This window comes from Neolamprologus multifasciatus, chromosome 23 (genome assembly GCF_963576455.1).
Source record: "Neolamprologus multifasciatus chromosome 23, fNeoMul1.2, whole genome shotgun sequence".
Lineage (NCBI taxonomy): Eukaryota > Metazoa > Chordata > Actinopteri > Cichliformes > Cichlidae > Neolamprologus > Neolamprologus multifasciatus.
In genome coordinates this window covers 3,524,610-3,545,823 of record NC_140460.1, presented here as the reverse complement: position 1 = coordinate 3,545,823, position 21,214 = coordinate 3,524,610, and the positions used below count along the sequence as shown (strand labels likewise).

Genomic DNA, 21,214 nt, shown 5'->3' with positions numbered 1-21,214 from the left:
ACAGGTTAAAAATTAAATCTTTCAATTATAAAAAAAAAAACCCGCGACGATAATAATCCACAGGTCCTGCTTCACTAACAATATTTGTGTAGGATTATCTCCCCCTGATCACAGAGCCACGATTTCGGTGCTTTTACATGCATTCGTGTGACATTAAACTACACCGACAGCTGGGCTTTACGCACTCCTTTTGTTTTACGCAGGGAGCAATAACGTCTGGCATCTGGACTTTGCCCAAGGCTGCAATTACATTTCACACCCCAGCAATAAAAGGCGACTCTATCACGCGGTGACACAAAAGTAAAAGCAAAGTCTGGGAGAGAATATTAGAAATAGACGAGGAATTAAATAAATATAAGTTGTTTTAAATTCTAACGATTTCACTTTTTGGAATTTGTGGAACACAAAATAATAAGTTCAGTTTTGACCCAGTCTTATTTCAGAAAGCCGAAGATACGCGGATTTCCCTAAACTTCCCCTCAAAAGCAATGACCAAAACACTGAATTTAAACGCCAGAGCGAGCGCTGCGCTCCGAAAGCACATTCACTCACCCAGCCAATTCAGTCCTTCAGCCACTTTGGATGCTTTATTCCGCGTTTTTCCATCTCGATGACAACAAAACGACACCGACAAGTGTCAAAACCTTCTACTTCCACTTTTTAATTCCACAAAAGCACAAGAAAGAACGAAAGAAACCAAAACAAACAGTATCCTTTCTAACACAAGAGCCCTGAAATCCAGCAGAGTTCCTCCAACGACTGGCGGAAAATGCGCGAGTGACGAGAACGACTACAGCTCCGAGAGAAACTCAACCGAGCGATTAAAGGGGAGGTGCTTCATTCCCTGTGGAATATCATCCTACTCCCTTTCGCAGTCAGCCGACCGTTCATTCATTGAAATATCTGCACATCGCACATGCTTCAACAATAGCTGCATCCTCTTAAAGAGGATCCAGGAGCTGAAATAAAGAAAAAAAAACACCTCGCACGAATGTCATCCAAACTTGTGCATTATTTATTCGCATGACATCATTGGACAATTTTAATGTTTCAGCGTCAGTCTAGGTAAGTTAAATGATTTTGCCTTTAACTACTGGGAACTTCAAACGCACTAATAGTACTGAAAATGTCATCTGCTTCCCACGCGGTTGACAACATGATCAGGGTTGTAGGGACCAAACAAAAGAAAGCCCTACCACACAAACAAGATGCCAAAAGGCATCAAGTCCCATCCACTCTGAGGAAAAACTTAAGGATGTTTGTGTTTCATCTTCTCTTCTAATCCTTACTGACCTCTCTGAATGTGTTTCATCCTCTCACAAATGTCACATCATCCTCTGCACAGGCAGGAAAATTGGATTGTGTGCAACAGCGGTTAAGGACCATCTAAGTCTGTTAAAAGACCGTAAATGCCTCTTTCTTTATGAGCTCGCTTTCTCCCAGGGGTGAGAGAGAAAGGATGAGGTCAGCAAGCTAGAATCCACCCCCACCACACTATCAGCACAGCCATCAACATTATCCCATCTAGCTTTTTACATCTCCGCCATTGTGCCTACTGAGTCTGTCTCCACCAGTGTTTACCAAGTACTGGCTCCATACCCAAAGAGGGTCAAGAGATCAAAAACATGGCTCCAGGTGTTTCTGAAAGAAATCTGAGTGCACTTTATTAGTGTGAATGCAAATCTTTGTGGGCCCTGCAGCCCGATTTAAATCAATTATAGCGGTGAAGCAGTAAATGTGAAGAAGGGATTCAATTTCACTAGCCACTAAATGCCTGCCATTATTCTTATTGGGGAAAAGAAAGTTTCCAGAGTTGAAAACAAAGTCTCATTGTGAGGTTTAAGTAGTCTGAGAATCAGTCGTTATTATATGGGCATTGTGCTAAAGATTTTATCTTATAGGAATTAGATCCATATATTTATTAACAAAAATATGCCGTCCCCACAAAATCATGTTATCAAATTACCTACAATCTTTTCTCCCAGATGACAATGGGAAAAAAGCCGTCTTTTGGTTGTCATTATTTCCTGGAGCTTTACTAGCTCCCGATATCTCTTCCCCTGCCCTTTCTTTTCCACCTTTGAATTTTTATCTCCTGTCATATCTTTCACTGTAGCTGTAATATCTCTTCTCTTCCCCCTCCCCTTAGTCGCACCTTCCCCTTTTTTCATCTGCACAATCCCTTCAATCCAACACCTCCTCTAACCCCCTAGCGAGTACCATATTGAGGACACATCTAATTTTTTATTTCCATCCCGACCAGGGTGAAAGCCAGAACTCAAAGACAGAGACTAAGCAGTAGATGGAACAATCAGAGATGAACAGATATGCAAGCTGTCAGAGTGAGCAAGAGGAGGACACGTGGAGAGCGCAGAGGGGAGAAAAGCTAAAATGGAAAATTTGGATCTCTCACCGACATGAAATCAGAGACAGTCAGACACACAATCAGACAGGTATATAGTGACTGCAGTTTTTTTCCATGCAAAAAAACCCGCAGTTACATAACAGAAAAAGAAGCTCTGTATTTTTCTTTTCATAGAATTAATAAGGCTGCCTCATTATAACAGGCTAAATATAGAGGTGACATTTCCTCTGAACTCCAAGCTTCACTCAGATTTTGGCTTCAATGTGCTATCATTTATGAAATTTGACAAACACAAACATGCTACAGGTTTCACACATATATCAAAGCCTCGAGTTTAATCTTAATGTCAGCATAAGCGTTTGCCTTGAAAAAAGGAGGTAGTGAAGGGGGTGCAACGCAGACCTGTAGAAGCAGCGGATTTCCATAGCTTCATCTGCCTTGCATCGACTGCCCTCATTTGGTGGTTGGTGTGCATTGCATTGCATGTGCTCTTTAATAAGCATGAGCACACCAATGTCCCACTTTAACCACAGTTAACTTACTTATCATGCAGTTATGACAAAGAACAGGGCAACTGCAAACAAAAATAAACCGCAGTAATGCGAATCAGCCTAGTAAAACACACACTAGTCTTTACGTGGCACCTGTAATGCAGTAACATTAAGGTAAATTCTATTTTCTCTCACCTCACTCTTTCTTATTACATAAAGGTGTTTGCTTCCGGGGTCGGGCCCTCCGGTGTTGCCATTGGTGAGGTTTACTTTCCGTGATTGGCTAAAATTTTCTAAACTGTGGAACTTTCCCACCGCTACCACTACCCGCGTTGAACTGTGAGGCTAGGAGACTCCCGCAGCAGAAAACAGCGACAAAACAACAAATTATATATGACGTAATACCTCGATAATGTCACCATCACCCTATGAAACGTCTGTGCTCGTCTCTGCTTCTCTACGCTTCTTGAAACCACAACTTTTAGAACAAGTCTGCCTTTGGCTGGCGGTGCTGCACGCGACAGAACAAAGTTGCCATCCATCATCTCCAATCAAACGCTGATCCGGCGTTTCCCGCAGTGCTGATTGGTTAATTTACGATTAGGGCGGGCGCATTCTTGCTGTCCGCCAGGCAGCAGTGACTTCAGTATTTTGCCGCGAGGAGCTCGTGGGACAGATGAAACCCTCACCTGGAGCTAGACGGTCGTCCACAGGTAGGCTGCACGTTTCTCCAGCTGTGTAATTGTGTGTCTGCATGAAATGCGTTAGTGTTGATGCTAGCTTGGTGGTACATTCCCTATGTACTCCCCAAATTTTCGTACTTACCCTGTGGCTGGTCCACTGTTGAGAGCTGAGTAATGGGTAAATGAATCAAACCCTCCTTAAGACCCACTGAGAATTACACTAGCATTTTAACTTTAGTTCTTTTTCATTCTTACCTTGCAGTGCACCTGTTTAGACAAAGGCTGTCCAACCGTTATGAAAAGCCTGAAAGCAAAATTTAAAAAGATTGAGGTAAGAGCCATCTGTTGTGTGGCATCTTGAGTTTTACAGGTGGGTATGTTTTAAAGGAGCACACCTGTCTGATATGCTGCTTCAAGTTATTTGGTTTTTAAATGAATGTTAAGGTGTTGAACTGGACTGTGTTATGTAGTCATTTATACAGTCCCAGGTTGCTTTCTGTGTGTATGTGTAATGGGGGGCAGTGGGATTTGGTGTCACCGAGCAGCAGGAAGGCAGGACTGTCCCCAGACTGCAGCTGTAACCAGAGATCTCAGGTAGCCCTCAATTATTCACATGTACCTGCACACACAAATAGCTCCTATTATCCTGCTGTTATCCTTTTTCACATGAAAGCTGTTTAAAATGTTAACTTTTTAAATAAGAACCAACAGAGAATTATAGCAATCCTCTACTCGATGCAGTGTGGTGTATTCAAACTGATAGGCTGCACTGAAAGTTGTTGGTTTATCTAACTAGACTACTTGTGTTAGCATTTTCATGGTGGTGACGCTTTTAGAACAATTATAGGCTTTTCTTTGTGCTGTATCACCCTGACTTAGTGGCAATGAAGGTTACCTCTTTAGGTGAGACTGTGTGGAGTATAACTTAACACTCCAAGAGGCCAGATAGGTAAAATGGCTAGTTCGGGCTGTCCTTTTTTTGTGGTTTGTACCTATTTGTGTTTGTGTGTCTTGGTTTTCCCCCGTTCCCTATAAATGACGTCCCAAACCTGCAGAGCAGCGTGCAGCTTATCCAGCTCCCTTTTCCTGTTTTTGCTGAGTCCTCACATCGCACAGGCCCTACTCTGAAGCTGCAGAGGCACAGATCTGTGACGCTGACGCCAAGGGGTACTGTTGGAAGACCTGGCAAAAAAAAAAACTAATGAAGAAAAGAAATGAGGAAGGCACAAGAGAAAATGTTAGGTTAGAGAAAGGAGGGCAGTGAGGAAAGGAGGGAGAGTGTGTGGTGCAGTGGATAGACTGTTACGATTCTGCTAGCAGCTGGAGCAGGACGAAAGGATGCTGTTTTAAATGCGGAGAGGGAGGACAGAAAATAGCTGTGTTATGTGTACGTGCGTCACAGTTTATGTGTGACAGTCCTTCGTTTTCACTGGAGGTATGATTTCACGAGAGCATAAATTCTCTGGTAGGTAGAGCTTTGCTGTGTTTTTGCTCTGACCTCTAAAGGGTAGCTTAAAGAAACTCAGGAGTAGCTGATTTTTTTCTCCATCATTTGGAGTGTGTTTGTATTGTTATGAAGCCAGGTGGCAGTGTGTATTGTCTGATAGGAAACACAGCAGTGGCTTTGTATACTGTAGCTGTATTTAGTTGTGTGTGACACCCTGTTAGCAGCATGGATCCTCAACAGCCTGTTTATAGCCTGATGAAGAGGTTCTGTCCTTGTTTCAGCCTGCTACCGCTGCCAGTAGGTATCAAATAGAAATATAAGTGATTTATTTGCCTCCGTAGTTTATAATTTTAAGTTATTTTGCATAAACTATAAAATTGTTGTGCTCTGTTGTCTTTACTGTGTTTTTCTTTTCTTTACTGGATCATTATCACTAGTTGTTGCCCATTCTAACTGCTCCATATTTCTCAGTCATCTGTTGTGTTGAATGGCAAGAGTATCAGTTTTCGTGGTGACCTGTTCTCTGTTTTGGCCCCCTCAGAGTCAGGACTGGAGTAAGAGTGATGAAAGGCTCTTGCAGGCTGTGGAGCAGAATGAACCCGATAAAGTCTCAGCTCTCATTGTCAAAAAAGGTCTCTGTCCTACCAAGCTGGATGCTGAGGGCAAGTCGGCGTAAGTTGAGTGCCTAAGTTTGCTGTGCCTTCAACCCTGTTGAAAATTTGTAGCCAGGTAGTACCAGGAAGTCAACCAGTTCAAATGAACTCTCCCATTTATGCCAAGAAGAGTGGTCAAATATCAGCTGTGCCAGAAACTTACCAACAGTTACCAAAAAGTGCACCTTAGACAATTACAACTGTCCAAAGAAATTATTAAAAACCTTAAATTACCGTCACATTCGTGCCCATTATTAGGGAATGTCAATCTATGACCACAAGTGTAAATAAAAGTAACTAGAATCTTGAGCTGAAACTTAACTGATGAGAAGAATCACTAATTGTGACATTTTGCAATAGAAATGCAGATTTAAAAGCCATTTTTATTTTTATCCTCTCACCTGTAAGATGTGGTGGCATGTTCTGTTTCTCCTGACAGGTTTCACCTCTCTGCGTCCCGAGGCCGGCTAGATTGTCTGGAGGTTATCATCTCTCATGGTGCAGACATCAGCGTCACCGATGGGGCTGGTGAGGGATTTTATTAAACAGAAACATATTTCCTGTAAGCCACTGGGCTGTTTATAAAACATCTGTAACTGTCTGACTGCAGGCTTCAGCGCCCTTCATCTTGCAGCCAAAAATGGCCAGTCTGAGTGCTTAAAGAGACTGTTACAGGTAAAAAAAACAACAACAATGACACCATAGCTAATCAAATAATTATTGAAATCATTAATAAAAATAATAGCCATTATTTTAAATATTTATCCGGTTACCAATGATGCGTGCTTGTTTCCTCTAACAGGAAAGAATGGCGGTAGACTGCACGGACAGCATTGGAAGGACACCACTCCATCTTGCAGGTCGCTGTTACAGCATAAAATTATTACACCAGTTTATTTAATTCCGTAACAGTTTGCTTATAACAAGATTTTATTGATCATTCTGTTTAGAAATTCAGTTGAATTTAATCATGTCATTGCAAAACCTACTATATGCAAACTTTTAATCGCCTGAACGCCGGTTATACTCACAGCGGTCAGCGGTTGCATGTCCTGCACTGAGACCCTGTGGGACTTTAAAGCCAATCTGGATGCCCAGGACACTGTAAGTTTGACAATTTAGCTGTTTGGTTTGCTGTTTTTGCTGACCAAAAATGAATTTTATTTTTATTTATTCTTTCCAGGACGGGGCCACCCCTCTGATATTGGCAGCCCAGATGAGTAGAGTGGAACTGTGTGTCTTTCTATTGGGTCGAGGTGCAAATGCAAACATACAAGATAATCAAGGAAGGTAGTGAACTGTTATTGATAGTATCCCAAATATTGTTTTCCTTGCACGGCTTGGTGAGGCAGTGGTATGACTGCTCGGGCCTTCATTTCCTGTTTCTTGAAATCTTTATAGATGCAATGACTGAAGTGTCAAACAGGTTGGAATTTCACATCAATAGAAAGTGTCATGAAACCACTAGAAGTCTCTGGCTAAGCTAGAACAAAAATAAAATCTCTTCAGGATTACTCTCACAGCAGTCTGGGTCTGCAGAAAGGATTCCCATAGAATTACTCCAGTAGTCGAGAGATTTGGAGGGATGCAGGTCAGGATCTCCAGCTGGGGCAACAGCTTTCGGGTTGGCTTTAGATGGCCCCTTGGAGAGGATTACTAGAGAACAGTCCTCTGGTTAAAATTAACAAGGGAAAAGACACAATTTTGGCATAAAATGAAAAACTGCAGTATTTTCTGCTTCATATTGACAGTGTTGGGGAGTAACGGAATACATGTACCGCCGTTACGTATTTAAAAGACAAAATATGAGTAACTGTATTCCGTTACAGTTACCGTTTAAAAAGGTGGTATTTAGAATACAGTTACTTTGTTGAATAAATGGATTACACGGCGGTACTTCCCTGTTTCATATTGTGGCGGGTCAGGACTGTTTGGGTTTTGTTTAACGTTTACGTTCTGTTGTTCCAGGCGGCAGTGTTACGGTTGCCATGGTTACAGGGTGACGCTCTCTCTCTCTCTCTGCGTGTTTCCTGGGTTGAGAGAGCGCCTGTTGTTGTTGTGCTAAGCTAATAGGCAGAATGCTACAGGTATAGCTCTAAAGAATGTAGCATCATAGGCAGTGTAGTCCGTGCTGCAGGAAGAATGGACTGCCATACACGTTATGTGTCTGTGAGCGAGGGAGGGAGAAAAAGGAAAAGTACGAGCTGTCATCGAGCAAAACGGGAGCTGGAAGCATGTAAATATAATAATAACCACTGCAGCCAAGAAGAGAGCCTGACGAGCCCAGCTGTAAGTAAGCTATTAAGACTCGACTGTACACCGTGTTCGTGTTTTCCTCTGAAACAATAAGTTCCGTTGGAGCAGCCGTTCAACGCCTCTCTCTGACTCTCGCTAGCAAAGTTGACCCAGACAACAAAGTAAAGCTAGTTTTCAGCTACGAGCCGACACAGAACCCGACGTATTAGTCAGAGGTCCCTTTACTACGGTTCAAAGCCGCGGACCTTCAGTAACAGTAATAAATCACAGCAATAGTACATTCACGTAGTTGTAAACAGCATGATAATATATTAAGTAATCCAAAGTATTCAGAATACGTTACTCTCATGGAGTAACGTAACGGAATACGTTACAGAATACATTTTGGGGCATGTATTCTGTAATCTGTAATGGAATACATTTTAAAAGTAACCTTCCCAACACTGCATATTGAGTGTCCTGCAATGTGTTTGTTTTTTGTTTTTCAAAACACATCCTGACTTTTATAACTGGAAACTTTGAACAAAATGAACCATTGCGCCCTTTTTTAGCATATTTTATTTTGCAATGATTGACATGCCAAACGAGATAACTCTGCACAATATGTAAGTGAAGGCCTGGAAAGAAATAAACATTCTCTAATACTTCTGTAGTTTCTTTTTGTATTGGATTCCTCATCGTAAGTATTTTTTTATTACCTTGTAATTATATATTGTGTGGGGTCACAGGTCTGCGTTGATGCTGGCCTGTGAGAGTGACAGCGTTGAGACTGTGGAGGCTCTGCTGAGAGGTGGGGCCAACACACAGCTGGTCGACGGCCTCGAACACAAAGCTACCGACTACAGCGTAACCACAGGCAACCAACGTATCATTGAGATGCTGCAGGATGGAGTACCTTCAGGTATGAGGCCCAAGTCTGCTTTCAGTAGTGTTTGCATTTGCTTTTGTTCTAAGATCGCAAAAGACCTGTCTCAGTAGTGCAGCTCAGATAATCAATCAAATTACTGAATGTTTGGGAATGGTGAAAACACAGCTACTCTGATCCCTACTGTAACACATGGTACACAGCGACTTTCCAGAGATAATCAGACCCAGAGTATGGTTTGAGTTGCTGTGATGTTCCAGATCCAGACATTCTCATTGCCCTCCTTGGAAAACAACTGTAATAGAGGGAAGTGGATCAGAAGGACAGCTGGGCGTGTAAAGTGGGGCTGCTTCCGCTTTTATCTCTCAACAAAGACTTTGCTGATAGGCTACATGGAAAACAGATGTTTGACTTTGTTTGAGAAGATGAAGGAGGTAATTTGGTGTGCACGTGATGCCTGACCACATTGGTTCATAATAATTTGACTACATAATACACGAATGGCACCCGTGTAAACTGCATATTAGAAAGCGATTTCAGGGCATTGTCTGCATGTTTTTCTAGCTGTTTTCTGAGTCTCTGTGCAGATGAGGTTTAAGTGCTTTAATGTTTCTCTCCCTATGCATACATAGTCTCTGAGGGCGCAGGGGAGGAGGTAATGTTGCATATTCTTGTGCTGCATCACTCCTTCCATAAATGAGATCATGGCTCACTTTGGCAATCATATTGTGCATGTTTTCCAATATGAGGTCATTGTTTTGTTTTGTTTTGTGCTGCTTTCTTTTTGTTGGCTTTCTTTCTCTTTAGTTGCTGACCTTTTGTCTCATCTTGATTTTCTCCATTTTTTCCCTTTTGTTTGTTTTTTAAGTTGAGTTTGATCTTTGCTTGCTTGTTATCACCCTCTCACCTCAATGCAGCCTTCCCAAACCCCCTCAGCCGCTTCATCAGTGCAAGGGGGGACTACCCCCCGCAAACGGAAAGCTCCTCCACCACCTCGGTCTCCTCTTCAGGTAGTGTAAGAAACATGTTAGCGGGTTCAGTGTTGTCAGCACTTACAGTATCTCCTGTACCCTAAACATGACGTGATATTAGTTTAATAGTTGAGAAATGTTACACCTAAGATTTTCTTTTGATTGACTGTAGGAAATAAAAAGATGTGACTGAATTTTTAGTTTACATCTCCACTTGGCACTCTGAAAAATCAGCAGGTGTCCCTGTTTATAATAGTTGTACCATCATTTCTTTGCTGAAATCTCTAAGCTACAACATTGCTTCTCAAGACATTAGCTGGATTGTTGATTGATCTGTGTAATGTGATTCTCTTGATTTTTGTTGCTGATCTCACAAATGCAGGGCGTGCCACCTTCCCAAAAGTCCCAGAGTTCAGCTCCTCCTGCCCACTCTCCAGAGCCCCATCAGTCCCAGTCCCCACCTCCCTCTCCCCAGCCTCAAGAAACCCAGCAGTCACCCCAGGTTAGCACTGTAATGTTGGCTCTTATTTGGCTTTTAAGGGTTTCTTCCTTTATCTTAACATAAAAGGCAGACTATTATTGGTTTAATTATTTTGTGTCGGGTTGTTTTTTGCTTGTTTTGTTTTAGGCTGAAGACGAGGAGGTGTTTGAGGAGATTCGGCGGCTGCGTCTGGAGAGAGGCCGTCTGCTCCAGAAGATCAAAGCCTTGGAGCAGCAGCAGCAGAGTGCCCTCTCTGCCTTGGAGGAGGTTGAACAAGAGTCTCCTTAATGCTTTGCGTGCATTCCCTTATTTTGTTTAAACCTTGAGTGATTTAAATTGGACTTTCTGAATGCAACTGCAGTGGCCAATATTATGTGTTTGCTCACTAGCTTTCCCAACTAAAGAAACGTCTGGAGGAGGCAGAGGCAGAGAGGGACAAACTGCTTGAGGAACTGAAAGCAGTCCATGGTACTGGGGCGAGTGACTCTGAGGACCTGGATGAAATGCTGGACTTCCCAGGTATGCGATCCAAGTATTTGTGAACGTTCCCGTCCCTCGCACAGAGCGTGCATGCGCCTCATGCCGGTGTCATTGCTGTGCCCCTTGGGTATTCTTACATCTTTCATGTCAGGGAGTCATGCTGATTTATTTTTGTCTTTGTTTCTTTTTAACTTTCGCTCTAGAAAAGCTGCTCTCCAAGCGCTCCAGAGCCTCCCCTGCTCAGGATGAGGCCTCTTCTCAAACGGACATCGACTCAGTCAGCCCCTCTCCTGCCCCTGCAGACCCAGGAGCTGTTGCTGAGCTGCATAAACAAATAGAGGAACTTACTTCCCAGAATGCTGAACTTGTTCTGAAAGTTCAGGTCAGGCAGCATAAATGCATAAATACACAGCTAATGCATAAGTACCTACTCTCACACATGCACAGACATGTTGGCTCATTAACAAAGATAAATTGGTAGTCAAAAGAGTATTAATTGGTTCCCTGGCAGGAGATGAAGATTCTGTTTCAAGAGTTGCAGAGTGTCCTTCATTCAAGCATTAGTCATGACCACTTAAACTTTGGGATGCTTCACTTTGGTGCACTAATATACCAGGCAGTTAGTTCATTTAGGTATAAATAGACCACAGCAACATCAGATGTAGACATGGAGGCATTTTGCAGGCGTTCTATGCTAGTTGAAGTTAATCAGAGCTTATTAGTGCTAATTAACTTCAATGGTTTTATGAAGCTTTCTGTTATAGTGTGATTGTTCATTCCCCACTGGAAACATGAAAAGTCCAAACCCAATAAAGACTTATATAAACTGAAGTAAAATCGAATTGAACTGGCAGTATATGCTCATGTGCTCACCCTGTCACAAAAACGTGGTACTCTAACGACACTACCTGAATTTTCTGTGCACATTCTGTTGGGCTCGCATATTGAAGCTAACTGAGTTTTTGTCATGTAACGGCTGTGTGAAGGCAGGAAAAGGACCCAAAGTACAGACTCCTCGACAGGCAAAAGTGTACTTCCAAAACTCAGCTTTATTGCTGGATGGCAAAACGTAACAAAAATACAAAATAAACTAACTTACGCAGACAGACAGCACACACAGCATGAATGAGGGTAGATAAGAGTAGATCGTGACACTGACAAACTGAAACACAGGGCTTAAATACACAGAGGGAGCAATCAGGGAATGGGCAACAGGAGGGAGACACAGCTGGGGCAAATCAGGCCTAACGAGACAAGGGGAAGCAAAAGCAGACGTATTAACATGAGACATGGACTTTCAAAGTAAAACAGGAAACAAAACACAGACTCACAGGCAAGCACTATAACAAAGGGAACAGAGGCGTGAGACCAGGGCAGACACAGACTGGACGTGGGGATACTGCAGACAGAAAACCAGAACACTAAAACTCTAACCAAACCCCACCCAGAGAACCTAAACTAAGAATAATCCTTAAACCCATAAAGCAAAGGTAGAATGTAATGAAATAACAAAATCAAAGAACCAAGAACACAAAGCACTGGGTCGACGACCCCGGGGACCCTAACAGTTTTTAATAAGCTGTAGTTTCACCTCTGTTGTGTACAGATGTTGGAGATGTTCGAGAAGGATGACACAGACATGCAGACCTCCAGTTCGGACTTTGTGCCTCTCGTTCAGTATGAAACCCTGAGAAAAGAGTATGAAACCCTTCAGGAGCGCTTCTCTCAGGCCCAGGCTTCAGCAGAGGCTTCAAGTGTGGAAGAGCAGCAGTAAGAATTTATTTGAAATACTACCAGTTCAAACTGGAATCACAGGAAGAGTTCCCGTTCACTGGCTCTGGCCTTGAAAATGTGCTTGTTTACAAATTGAGTCCTCATGACTAATAAGGTTTCATGACTGCTGTTGCATCATGTGTATTATTTTTCTTTGAATATAAAACCTCATCTGTGTTGCAGCTAAGCAACAAAACACTTCAATAATACACTGAGAGAGTGTTGTCTAATTCTGAAGCAGTCACTCATTTACAGCCTTGTTTGTTTAACAATAAACTGTATGTCACTTGTTTTCATAAAGGCTAAATATTTATAATTATGTTTGTTTTTTTTGTTTTTTTGAGGACATCACCTCGAGTGCTTGTTGTTTTCTGTAATAACTAAATGTCTGACTCATATGAATCTAGCATGTTTTCTTAATTTCACTTCAAGTCTCTGTTGTTTTGCAGTGATGATGAGCGCTCTCAGGGAGGAGCTGCAGATTCAGAGAATACAGCAGCTCTGAAGGAGAAGCTGCGTGAGCTGGAGGAGCAGTTGGCCTCTTCCAAATCTGAGCTGGAGGAGCTAAAGGAGCAGATGCGTGTCGGGGTGCTTTCTGTGGAGTGTGGTATAGGGGATATTGCTGCAGCAGGTGCTGGGGCTTCAGAGGAGGGCCCGAGCCAGGAGGCAGAGCAGCTGAGAGCCAGGGTGACAGAGTTGGAGGAGGAGCTTTCTAAAAGAACGGGTGAGGCTGGGGGTCAGAGCAATTCGGACAGTGACATAATCAAACAGCTGACAGAGAAAGTAAAGGAACTCCAGGCTGCTCTGGCCCAGAAGGAGTCTACAAAAGAGGAAGAGGAGAAAGAAGACAAAATAGAAGATACAGAAACAGTGAAGTGCCTACGTGACAAAGTTGCTAAGTTGGAGGCAGCCCTGGCAGAGAGCAGGTTATCAGAAAAAGATGGAGGCGGAGCAGGAGATAGAGATCAGGTCCATCGCCTTCAGGAGCGTTTGCACGAGCTAGAGGGAGAACTGAGGAAATGTGTGCCCCGCTCGGAGCTGGAGGAGGTGCAGGTGAATCTGGGACTCCAGTGTGAGCAGCTGGCAAGGGAGAGGGCGGATGTGGCTAGAAGGCTCAACGATGCCCTCCTGGAGCTGGAGAGACTCAGACCTCCACCACACGGAGAAGAGGAAGATGAAGAGGAGGAAGAGCATTCAGAGAGTTCAGAGCCCTCAGTCATATCAGGTACAACTGATAATGCGGTGTCATTTTGCACGAGTAGAAAACCATTGTATTTAGTTCACAGGTTGAGTTCATGTGTTATTATTTGTGCCTCTGTCCAATCAGAGCACTCCAGACGCTCCTTAGCAGCAGTGAGAGAAGAACTTGAAGTAGCGAGGCAGGAAGCGGCTCAGGCTCTGGATTGTCTGTGCGCCGAGCGAGAGAGCCGGGCACAGGACGCCCTGCAGCTGAAGGACACGGTGCCACTTGTGAAACATAAAGAGGCGCTGTCTGCGGTGTCAGAACAACTCGCTCAGACGCTGCAGGAGCTCCAGGAAGAAAAAACCCTTCGGGGCCACGCTGAGGAGCAGGCTGCCTCACTGGAGGCTAAACTGCAGGCCATGCAGGATGCCATTCCCAAAGAGGAGCATGAGAAAGTCAAGGTCAGCAGAAATGTACAAATATGATAATAACAGATCAAAAGGTCAGTGATCAAAAGTAGCTGATAAGGCCGAGCTCTTCTTAAATATGATAAATATAGACTCGCTTGTTGATAAATGGAAGGAAAACCATTTCCTCCACTTTTAAAGGACAGGTTCACATTCTTTCATCACCTTAACTCACGTGCACAATTTACAGTAATAAGTTGCTGTAATTGTTCTGTAAAAAGCTAATTGTGAGTGAATCTGCCTGCAGTGAAAATTAATACATTTTATCTGAAGCATGAAACTTCAGGGTCTGAATGATGCCTCTATTTTTTCCTGAAAAACCTTTAATATTAAATACAATGAATTACAAAATGGGCATTTGCAGTTTCTTTAAATTGTAAATTAAAAGTAAGAGTTATGCACATGTGCTTTTAGTTGACTTCTTCTGCTTTTAATTTTATTCAGCCGCAACTCTTGAACAAACAGATCCCTTGTTAATAAACCTTGCCATCTTGCATATTATTAAATGGCATATAATGATAATAATACTGATATTGATTTTCCACATTTTAGAAGTTTGTTTTAAATGCACACATGGTCAGACGGAATAAGACTTCAGTTAATCCTGGCTCGTCTCACAGGCAGAGCTCCAGCACGCCCTGCAGGAAAGTGAGAGCGGTGCAGCAGCAGCTCGGGATGCTCTGAGTGAGAAGGAGATGGAACTGAGAGAGCTGAAATCCCAGAAGGCTGCAGAACAGGGTCTGATTTCTAAGGAGGATCACGAGGCCCTTCGGCTCTCTTTGCAGGCTGAGATCAACGCCGTCACGGCCCGTTTCAACGATCTTACTCGTAAACACGAGAAGACCTGCACTGAGGTCTGTGTGTCTATGATATTATGTGAGACCTCAGATGTTATTGTTTGCAACAGCAGCAGTAGCCGTGGGCCTTGATGCCCTCCTGCCTGCCTTTACATTATCTTACTCCAGCGGTCCCCAACCCCCGGGCCTCGGACCGGTACCGGTCCGTGAGTCGTTTGGTACCGAGCCGCGAGAGTTGAGTCTCAGGTGTGAAATGTATAGTTTTCAGGGTTTTTATCGGTTTTCAGCGTTATTTTGTTATCGTTTTTATCGTTTACTTGGTTTTCCTTGGTCTTTCTTTTTTTCGGTACCGGTACTAGTTTTATTTTGTTGTATTTATCCGCGACACCTTAAAGCAGCGGTCCCCAACCTTTTTTGCGCCACGGACCGGTTTATGCCCGACAATATTTTCATGGACCGGCCTTTAAGGTGTTGCGGATAAATACAACAAAATAAAACTAGTAGTTTTAAAACTAGTACCGAAAAAAATAAAATTTATTCATAACACACGTGAAAAGTCCCAGGAAAACCGAGTTAACGATAAAAACGATAACAAAATAACGCTGAAAACCGATAAAAACCCTGAAAACTATACATTTCACACCTGAGCCTCAACTCTCGCGGCGCGGTACCAAACCACTCACGGACCGGTACCGGCCCGAGGCCCGGGGGTTGGGGACCGCTGCCTTAAAGGCCAATCCATGAAAATATTGTCGGGCATAAACCGGTCCGTGGCGCAAAAAAGGTTGGGGACCGCTGTCCTACTCCATTACTTCTGTACTTCTTTTTGCTGCAATGACCCATCCTTATGTGTACTGAGTCATGTACTAAATTTGCTTGTGCAGTACCAATTCAAAATATAACAAAACAGCAGAAAGCAATACAACTATCCTACTAATTTAAGTTTTTATTATGTATTTTTGCATTTAACTGATTTTAATTGCTGTAAAAAATTAACTTCCCAAATGTGGGATAAATAAAGTGCATCTAATCTCACTTTAGGGACACTTCAAATTGAATTTTCCTTCACATCTTCTGTTGCATTTAAATAATAAACTAAACGGTTAAATGCAAAGATTTTTTTTTATTAAGAGGCAGGATGAGACTGTTGGGATTATTTGTCTACTGCAGGTATTCCAGGTACAAAGGGAGGCACTCTTTAACAAGAGTGAGCGGCAGGTCGCAGAGTCGCAGCTCGCCACCGTTCAAAAACAACTTGCTGAACTACAAGCCCAGTCAACCCATATCCAGGAACTCCACAAAGACATCCAGGAATCACAGAGCCTCGTGAAAGAGAAGGACCGCAAGGTGAGATGCTAGCTGTTCATGAAGTTCACGGCTGCTTTTGAAGAACGAGGTTGTGAAAAGTGATGTGTTCGATATGTGTGCAGATAACAGAGCTGTCAAAGGAGGTGTTCCGACTGAAAGAGGCCCTGGGTGCTCTCTCGCCTCCTCTCGGAATCACCTCTTCCTCCTCATCAACCCATCATGGTAACCCTGGACAGCAAATGGCTCTGCAGAATAGGATTGCCATCCTCTCTCAACAGCTCCAGGTGATCTATTAGATTCAAAGTGAAAATGTACTCATAAGTCTGGACGAATAAAAAGGTTTTGAGTGGTTTTTCCTTCTAAATGTTTGGATAGATATAATTGATCTGAGGCCAGCAGGGAGCTTATTCAAATGAACACAACCACAATAACTGAAGTCAGCTTTTAGTGCACTTGGATCTAATTCTGGGAACAGTTAAAAGATCTACACTTGATGACTGGAAAGGCCTGACTGGGTTGTAGACAGATTTGTACTGTAATATGATAATATTGTCTCTTTTTTTGCAGGATTGGGAGAGAAAGCACAAACAAGTGGTGACTGTATACCGCTCACACTTACTGGCAGCTGTGCAGGTCAGTTCAGTGCACTCATATGCACAACAATTAGGACTGAAATGGAAATTTGTTGAGGATTTGTTTGCGTGTGTGTCTACTTTGGATCACACAACAGCAGTCTTTGTATAATTACATCACGTGCGTACACATTGTTGACCCTGTTGTTCTGACTTTTTAACCCTCAGCTGTAAAAGACAGAGTACTGTAGTCACCCTGCCAGGCAGGCAACGTTAACACACACGTTTATGAGTGTGATAACTCCAGAATGATGCAACATAGGAGTTTCAAACTGATACAAAGGTGTATAAATCTCGGATAAATTTAGATCTCAGTGACCTTGACCTCAAAGTCGATGTCAAATTGATACCAAAGGTATATCTAATAGGAGCCTGAGGGGTACCACTGGCTGCCGCCTGTATTTGTCAGTTGATTTATCTAGATCAGTGATTTTTAGTATTCAGTTCATCTGTCTTAAATGATAATGGAACTTAAACTTTGGTTTGTCCCCCTATCAGATACACACGAAGGATAAAATAAAAATAAATATAATTTAAGACAGATGAATAAATAAATAGATAAAAATGTGTCTCTCATCTTTCTGAGCAAAGCATAATTTCAGACGAGGTTTTAAAGAAAAGGAACTCAAATTTCTAATTTTTTCCCAGTAGCTTCATCATATTTCTCTACCACAACAAATGTAGACATTTGTTGTTACCTTTTGGCACGCTAGCTATAATTTATTGTTCTATGTTGTTGAGCTGGCTGCATAGTTGCTTACCTTTAATGCTTTTAGCAGGTAGGAATTGTCTTCTTGATGCCTCTCTTAAAATGGGACAGTTATTGTAATGTTTAGTTGGTGGTAGAGCCAAAAATATTTATCATGAAATACATTTGAAAATTTGCGATAACGATATAACTGACGATATAATTGACACTAGACAAAATACTTTACAACTCCACAACTTTATTAGTGCAAAAAAACCCATCAATGTATTTTCACTTAAACAAGCAGCTGTTTTTTATGTGCATTAAAGTTATATAAAAATGTAACAGTGCAAATGCAAATTCCTTGCTGACAGTTTAACCAAAAGGCATTTCCAGCGGAAACTGGCCGACATATCCTCAGCATAACCATGTATAATATCCACAAAACTTAAAAAGAGGTTATAAACACACAATACGGTAATATTATGTTGAGGCGCATGCCTACGATAGCCGTAATGCTCCGACAATCCATCAAGCGGTGCGGCTCTGTAGCCTAGCAAAGTCGTACTGAAACATTTGACAGATTTTCGAGCGCCGTGTACATAAAATCATTTCGAGGTCAGTAAACACAACCAGAGTTCATACATAAGGCACACGGGATTATAAGGGGCACTGTCGATTTTCAGAAAAATCAAAGGATTGATTTTAAGTGTGCCGTATTTTCCAAACAATACGGTAACGCTAGCATGCTCTACCAAAAATAGTGCTTTGTTGTGTATCTGACGGACGAAAGCTAAACCAGTTCCACACCACTGAAGTTGCAGCATTTTTACAAACCAGTTCTGGTTCATCCGTTTCATTCAACGATCCGCTTTCGCTCTTCTCATTCTGCGTCGCCGCCATGTGCGTATGTAAACATAGGCACTGCGCATGCACGTTTTACCCGTATTCTATCGCGATATGTCATTTTCCTATCGTTGCCCAAAATTACACCGGTATTACTGTGAATGGTATGATATAGCCCAGCCCTAGTTGGTGGTTAACATTGTTTTTCTGATAATACAAGTATCTTGGACTGCTATTTGCAGTATCGGTTACCTTTCATTTCAAGATGGCATCATCGTCTGTCAACAGGGTCGCATGGATGAAGAGGTGCAGCATTTGCTACTCCAGATCCTGAAGATGACACACCAGGGGCACTGAAATTTAGAGCATCTGCAAGTTTCTCTCAGCTGCAGTCCCCTCTACAGGGCAGCACAGGAGCCTGTGGGACCAGTACCCAGTATAAAGCCAAATACAACTGATCTGTGGTCAGGTATAGCTGCATGCTTGTAATGTAGTAACCCAAACAACCGATAGAAAAATGGAACATGGAGTGCCTTTATTGTGTAGTATGTGAGGAGTTTATGAAAGCAGAATGTGAATGTGACAGAGTGGATATTTAGACGACACCAGACGCATTGACTTGTTTGTTTTTTTTATAATAGTTTTAATTAAAAAAAGAAGATAAATTCTCTGCGGTCCACTGTGTTCTTTTTAAAGTGATCCATCAAAGAGTGTCGGTTGACTGAGCACACACTGGGCTCCAGAGTCCACAGCCTATACTGCCATTCATCTGTTTTTGAGTGACTCTGGGCTTAACTGTGGACCCGATACATTAGCACACAAATATAGGATACGTTCCAGTAACCATACCATGGAGTGTGCGAGAAAAATGCATAGTAATATGTCAAATGCATATTTAAAACACAGTATGTAAGCCAGCATGCTGTTCTGGCCATCCTGATCCATGACCCTCTGCAGCAGCCATACACATACATTAAGGAAGCTAGAGACACCTGAAATACGTGCATACTAGGGCTGCCACAAACGATTATTTTGATAGTCGACTAGTCACCGATTATTTTTGCGATTAGTTGATTAATCAGATCATGCATCCATTGAACGTAAAATGTACAGCTTATTGCACCAGCAGCATCTGATCTTATATAACTATCATTAGCTTACAGCTTGAAGTGTTTAAGGTATGTGCTAACTAAAAATAAAGACAAGATGATAGTTTATTACATTTTAATGAAATTTGCAGATTGTTTCGGTGAAGTTTAATAAACTCCTTACTATCTAAAATATAACAGGACACCGGAGTAAATTCTCGAGCATCTCACACTTCTGATAATCAGCTGTCTGCTTGAAATTTATTCAGCTGTGTAAAAACTATAACTTTAATCTCAGCCAAACCGATTTACTCAGGAACAAATAAAATACTGAAAAAAGCCAAACAATAACATTTTTAAGTTATCTAAGTGACTTATATATCGTGTTTAACCTGAGTAGCGAAAGACAGCGGTGGGTTTGAAAATGATTTGCCGGGAGTCCGGTGTTCTCACAGGGTCTAGTGAGCCTTGAACCCCGGCTAGCTATCGAGCTAGTGGCTAACAGACGTCTCCGAAAACGTCGGAGCGCTTTTGAAAATATGTGGTGTCTTGATAAACTGAGCAGATATTTGAAGTTCCCGCCTGAAAATATGTTAAACGTTTATTTTGTGACCCAGAAACAATAATAAGAGTAACATTAAAACTAAGTAGCTACCGCCATTGTTGGAAAGTGAGCAGGGCCGCAATGGGTCGCCGTATAAATTCTGGGACAGTTTCTTCTTCTTCTTCTTCGGGGTTTAACGGCAGCTGGCATCCTTGTGCTTGCAGTGCTGCCATCTTCTGTTTCAGTCCGTTATTACACTCTTAAATCCTACTACTTATTCCTGCGTCTTTTGTGATCTTACAAAGCTTCAAACGACGTGTTGACTATTAAATTAGTCGTCGACGTAATCGTGACTAGTCGACTAATCGTGGCAGCCCTAGTGCATACAACCATTTATACTTTGTGAGGATAAAAACACGGTGTAAACAACTTTCAGCTGCTTCCTTGTTCACAAAAAGTTGCACTGCATTTTTGATCATCCGATGCCGTTCCTAACACAACCCCAGTGGGATTTGTGCCCTATTAGGTGGGATCTAAACATGGATCTTTTGCTTGTTGGTTAGATGGTTAAACTTCTACTCACAAATGACAACCCACCTTTTTTTTTTAATACATTTTATTAACAAAAAGTCAGTCAGTTAATCATAGAAGAAAAGGTCCAGGAAATTCCTGAGGGGAGATACAAAAGAATGACAATGATCTGGATCTCACAAAAAACTGTTGAAGTTTACCTCATGTTTATGTGCATTTATGAGGCTAAGAACAAAGGAGGGCCTGATTAAACTTAAGTAGCTAAGAACAGAGAGGGGGGGGAAAAGGGCAGAAAGCAGACAAAATAATTTTAAAGTATTACACTGTCAAAACTGGGAATGAAACGTGGAGCAAAAACACACCAGCAAGTCAGTAAAATGTACAGACAGGGAATAAGGACAAAGTGATGCACTTCCCTGAGCTGGGAAAAATTAAGCTCCTTCTTTAACATGTCTATGACTGACCTCGGACTTAAAAACTCTGAGGGACACACATATAAGACGATAACATTTAAGACCATCATAGACAGTATTACTCATTCACCCCAAAACAAGAGCAGCTTCCATTACTGTTTACATGTACACAACTTTGAATCATCCTGAAGTTTGTTCATTTACTCATTGGCGTGGCAAGAAAACTGTTCTTTTGCAACAAGAGCATAAATG

The 21,214-nt window shown here is 42.2% G+C and overlaps 2 protein-coding genes across 8 annotated transcripts in view; one reads left to right on the top strand and one right to left on the bottom strand.

Moving 5' to 3' along the window:
• Positions 1–3,370, bottom strand: part of shdb (Src homology 2 domain containing transforming protein D, b) — a 28,729-nt gene extending 25,359 nt beyond the window's left edge. Inside the window, exon 1 of one of the 5 annotated variants that reach the window (XM_085150418.1) lies at positions 3,262–3,370. The gene's annotated coding sequence lies outside the window, so the exon portion shown is untranslated. Of the gene's footprint in view, positions 1–552; positions 871–2,767; positions 2,954–3,051; positions 3,164–3,261 lie in introns of those variants that run through there. The other 4 variants (XM_085150419.1, XM_085150420.1, XM_085150417.1 and 1 more) reach the window with 4 other exon arrangements.
• An 87-nt stretch (positions 3,371–3,457) lies between these two features.
• Positions 3,458–20,188, top strand: ankrd24 (ankyrin repeat domain 24). Of its 3 annotated transcripts, XM_085150409.1 has the most exons (23): positions 3,458–3,569; positions 3,802–3,870; positions 5,528–5,658; positions 6,079–6,167; positions 6,250–6,314; positions 6,442–6,499; positions 6,673–6,743; positions 6,823–6,929; positions 8,624–8,796; positions 9,393–9,415; positions 9,678–9,770; positions 10,114–10,233; positions 10,360–10,479; positions 10,602–10,731; positions 10,896–11,074; positions 12,299–12,462; positions 12,915–13,690; positions 13,793–14,109; positions 14,736–14,969; positions 16,083–16,259; positions 16,343–16,504; positions 16,788–16,853; positions 18,675–20,188. In XM_085150409.1, exons 2-23 carry the CDS (start codon positions 3,835–3,837, stop codon positions 18,741–18,743), a joined length of 3,360 nt encoding a protein of 1,119 aa, XP_085006535.1. In that variant the 5' UTR covers positions 3,458–3,569; positions 3,802–3,834; the 3' UTR covers positions 18,744–20,188. The 3 variants fall into 3 exon arrangements, with proteins under 3 accessions (XP_085006535.1, XP_085006533.1, XP_085006534.1); XM_085150407.1 differs by lacking the exons at positions 3,458–3,569; positions 3,802–3,870; positions 9,678–9,770 and adding an exon at positions 3,877–5,283; XM_085150408.1 differs by lacking the exons at positions 3,458–3,569; positions 3,802–3,870; positions 5,528–5,658; ... (4 more) ...; positions 6,823–6,929; positions 9,393–9,415 and having other exon boundaries at positions 8,662–8,796.
• The last annotated feature ends 1,026 nt before the right edge of the window (positions 20,189–21,214 follow it).

Excerpts from the sequence above, each read along its gene's own strand:
- ankrd24 (XM_085150409.1), top strand. The coding sequence starts at position 3,835 with ATGAAAAGCCTGAAAGCAAAATTTAAAAAGATTGAG. Across the intron at positions 10,480-10,601 it reads CCCTCTCTGCCTTGGAGGAG|CTTTCCCAACTAAAGAAACG; the intron begins GTTGAACAAGAG and ends TTTGCTCACTAG. Across the intron at positions 14,970-16,082 it reads ACGAGAAGACCTGCACTGAG|GTATTCCAGGTACAAAGGGA; the intron begins GTCTGTGTGTCT and ends TGTCTACTGCAG.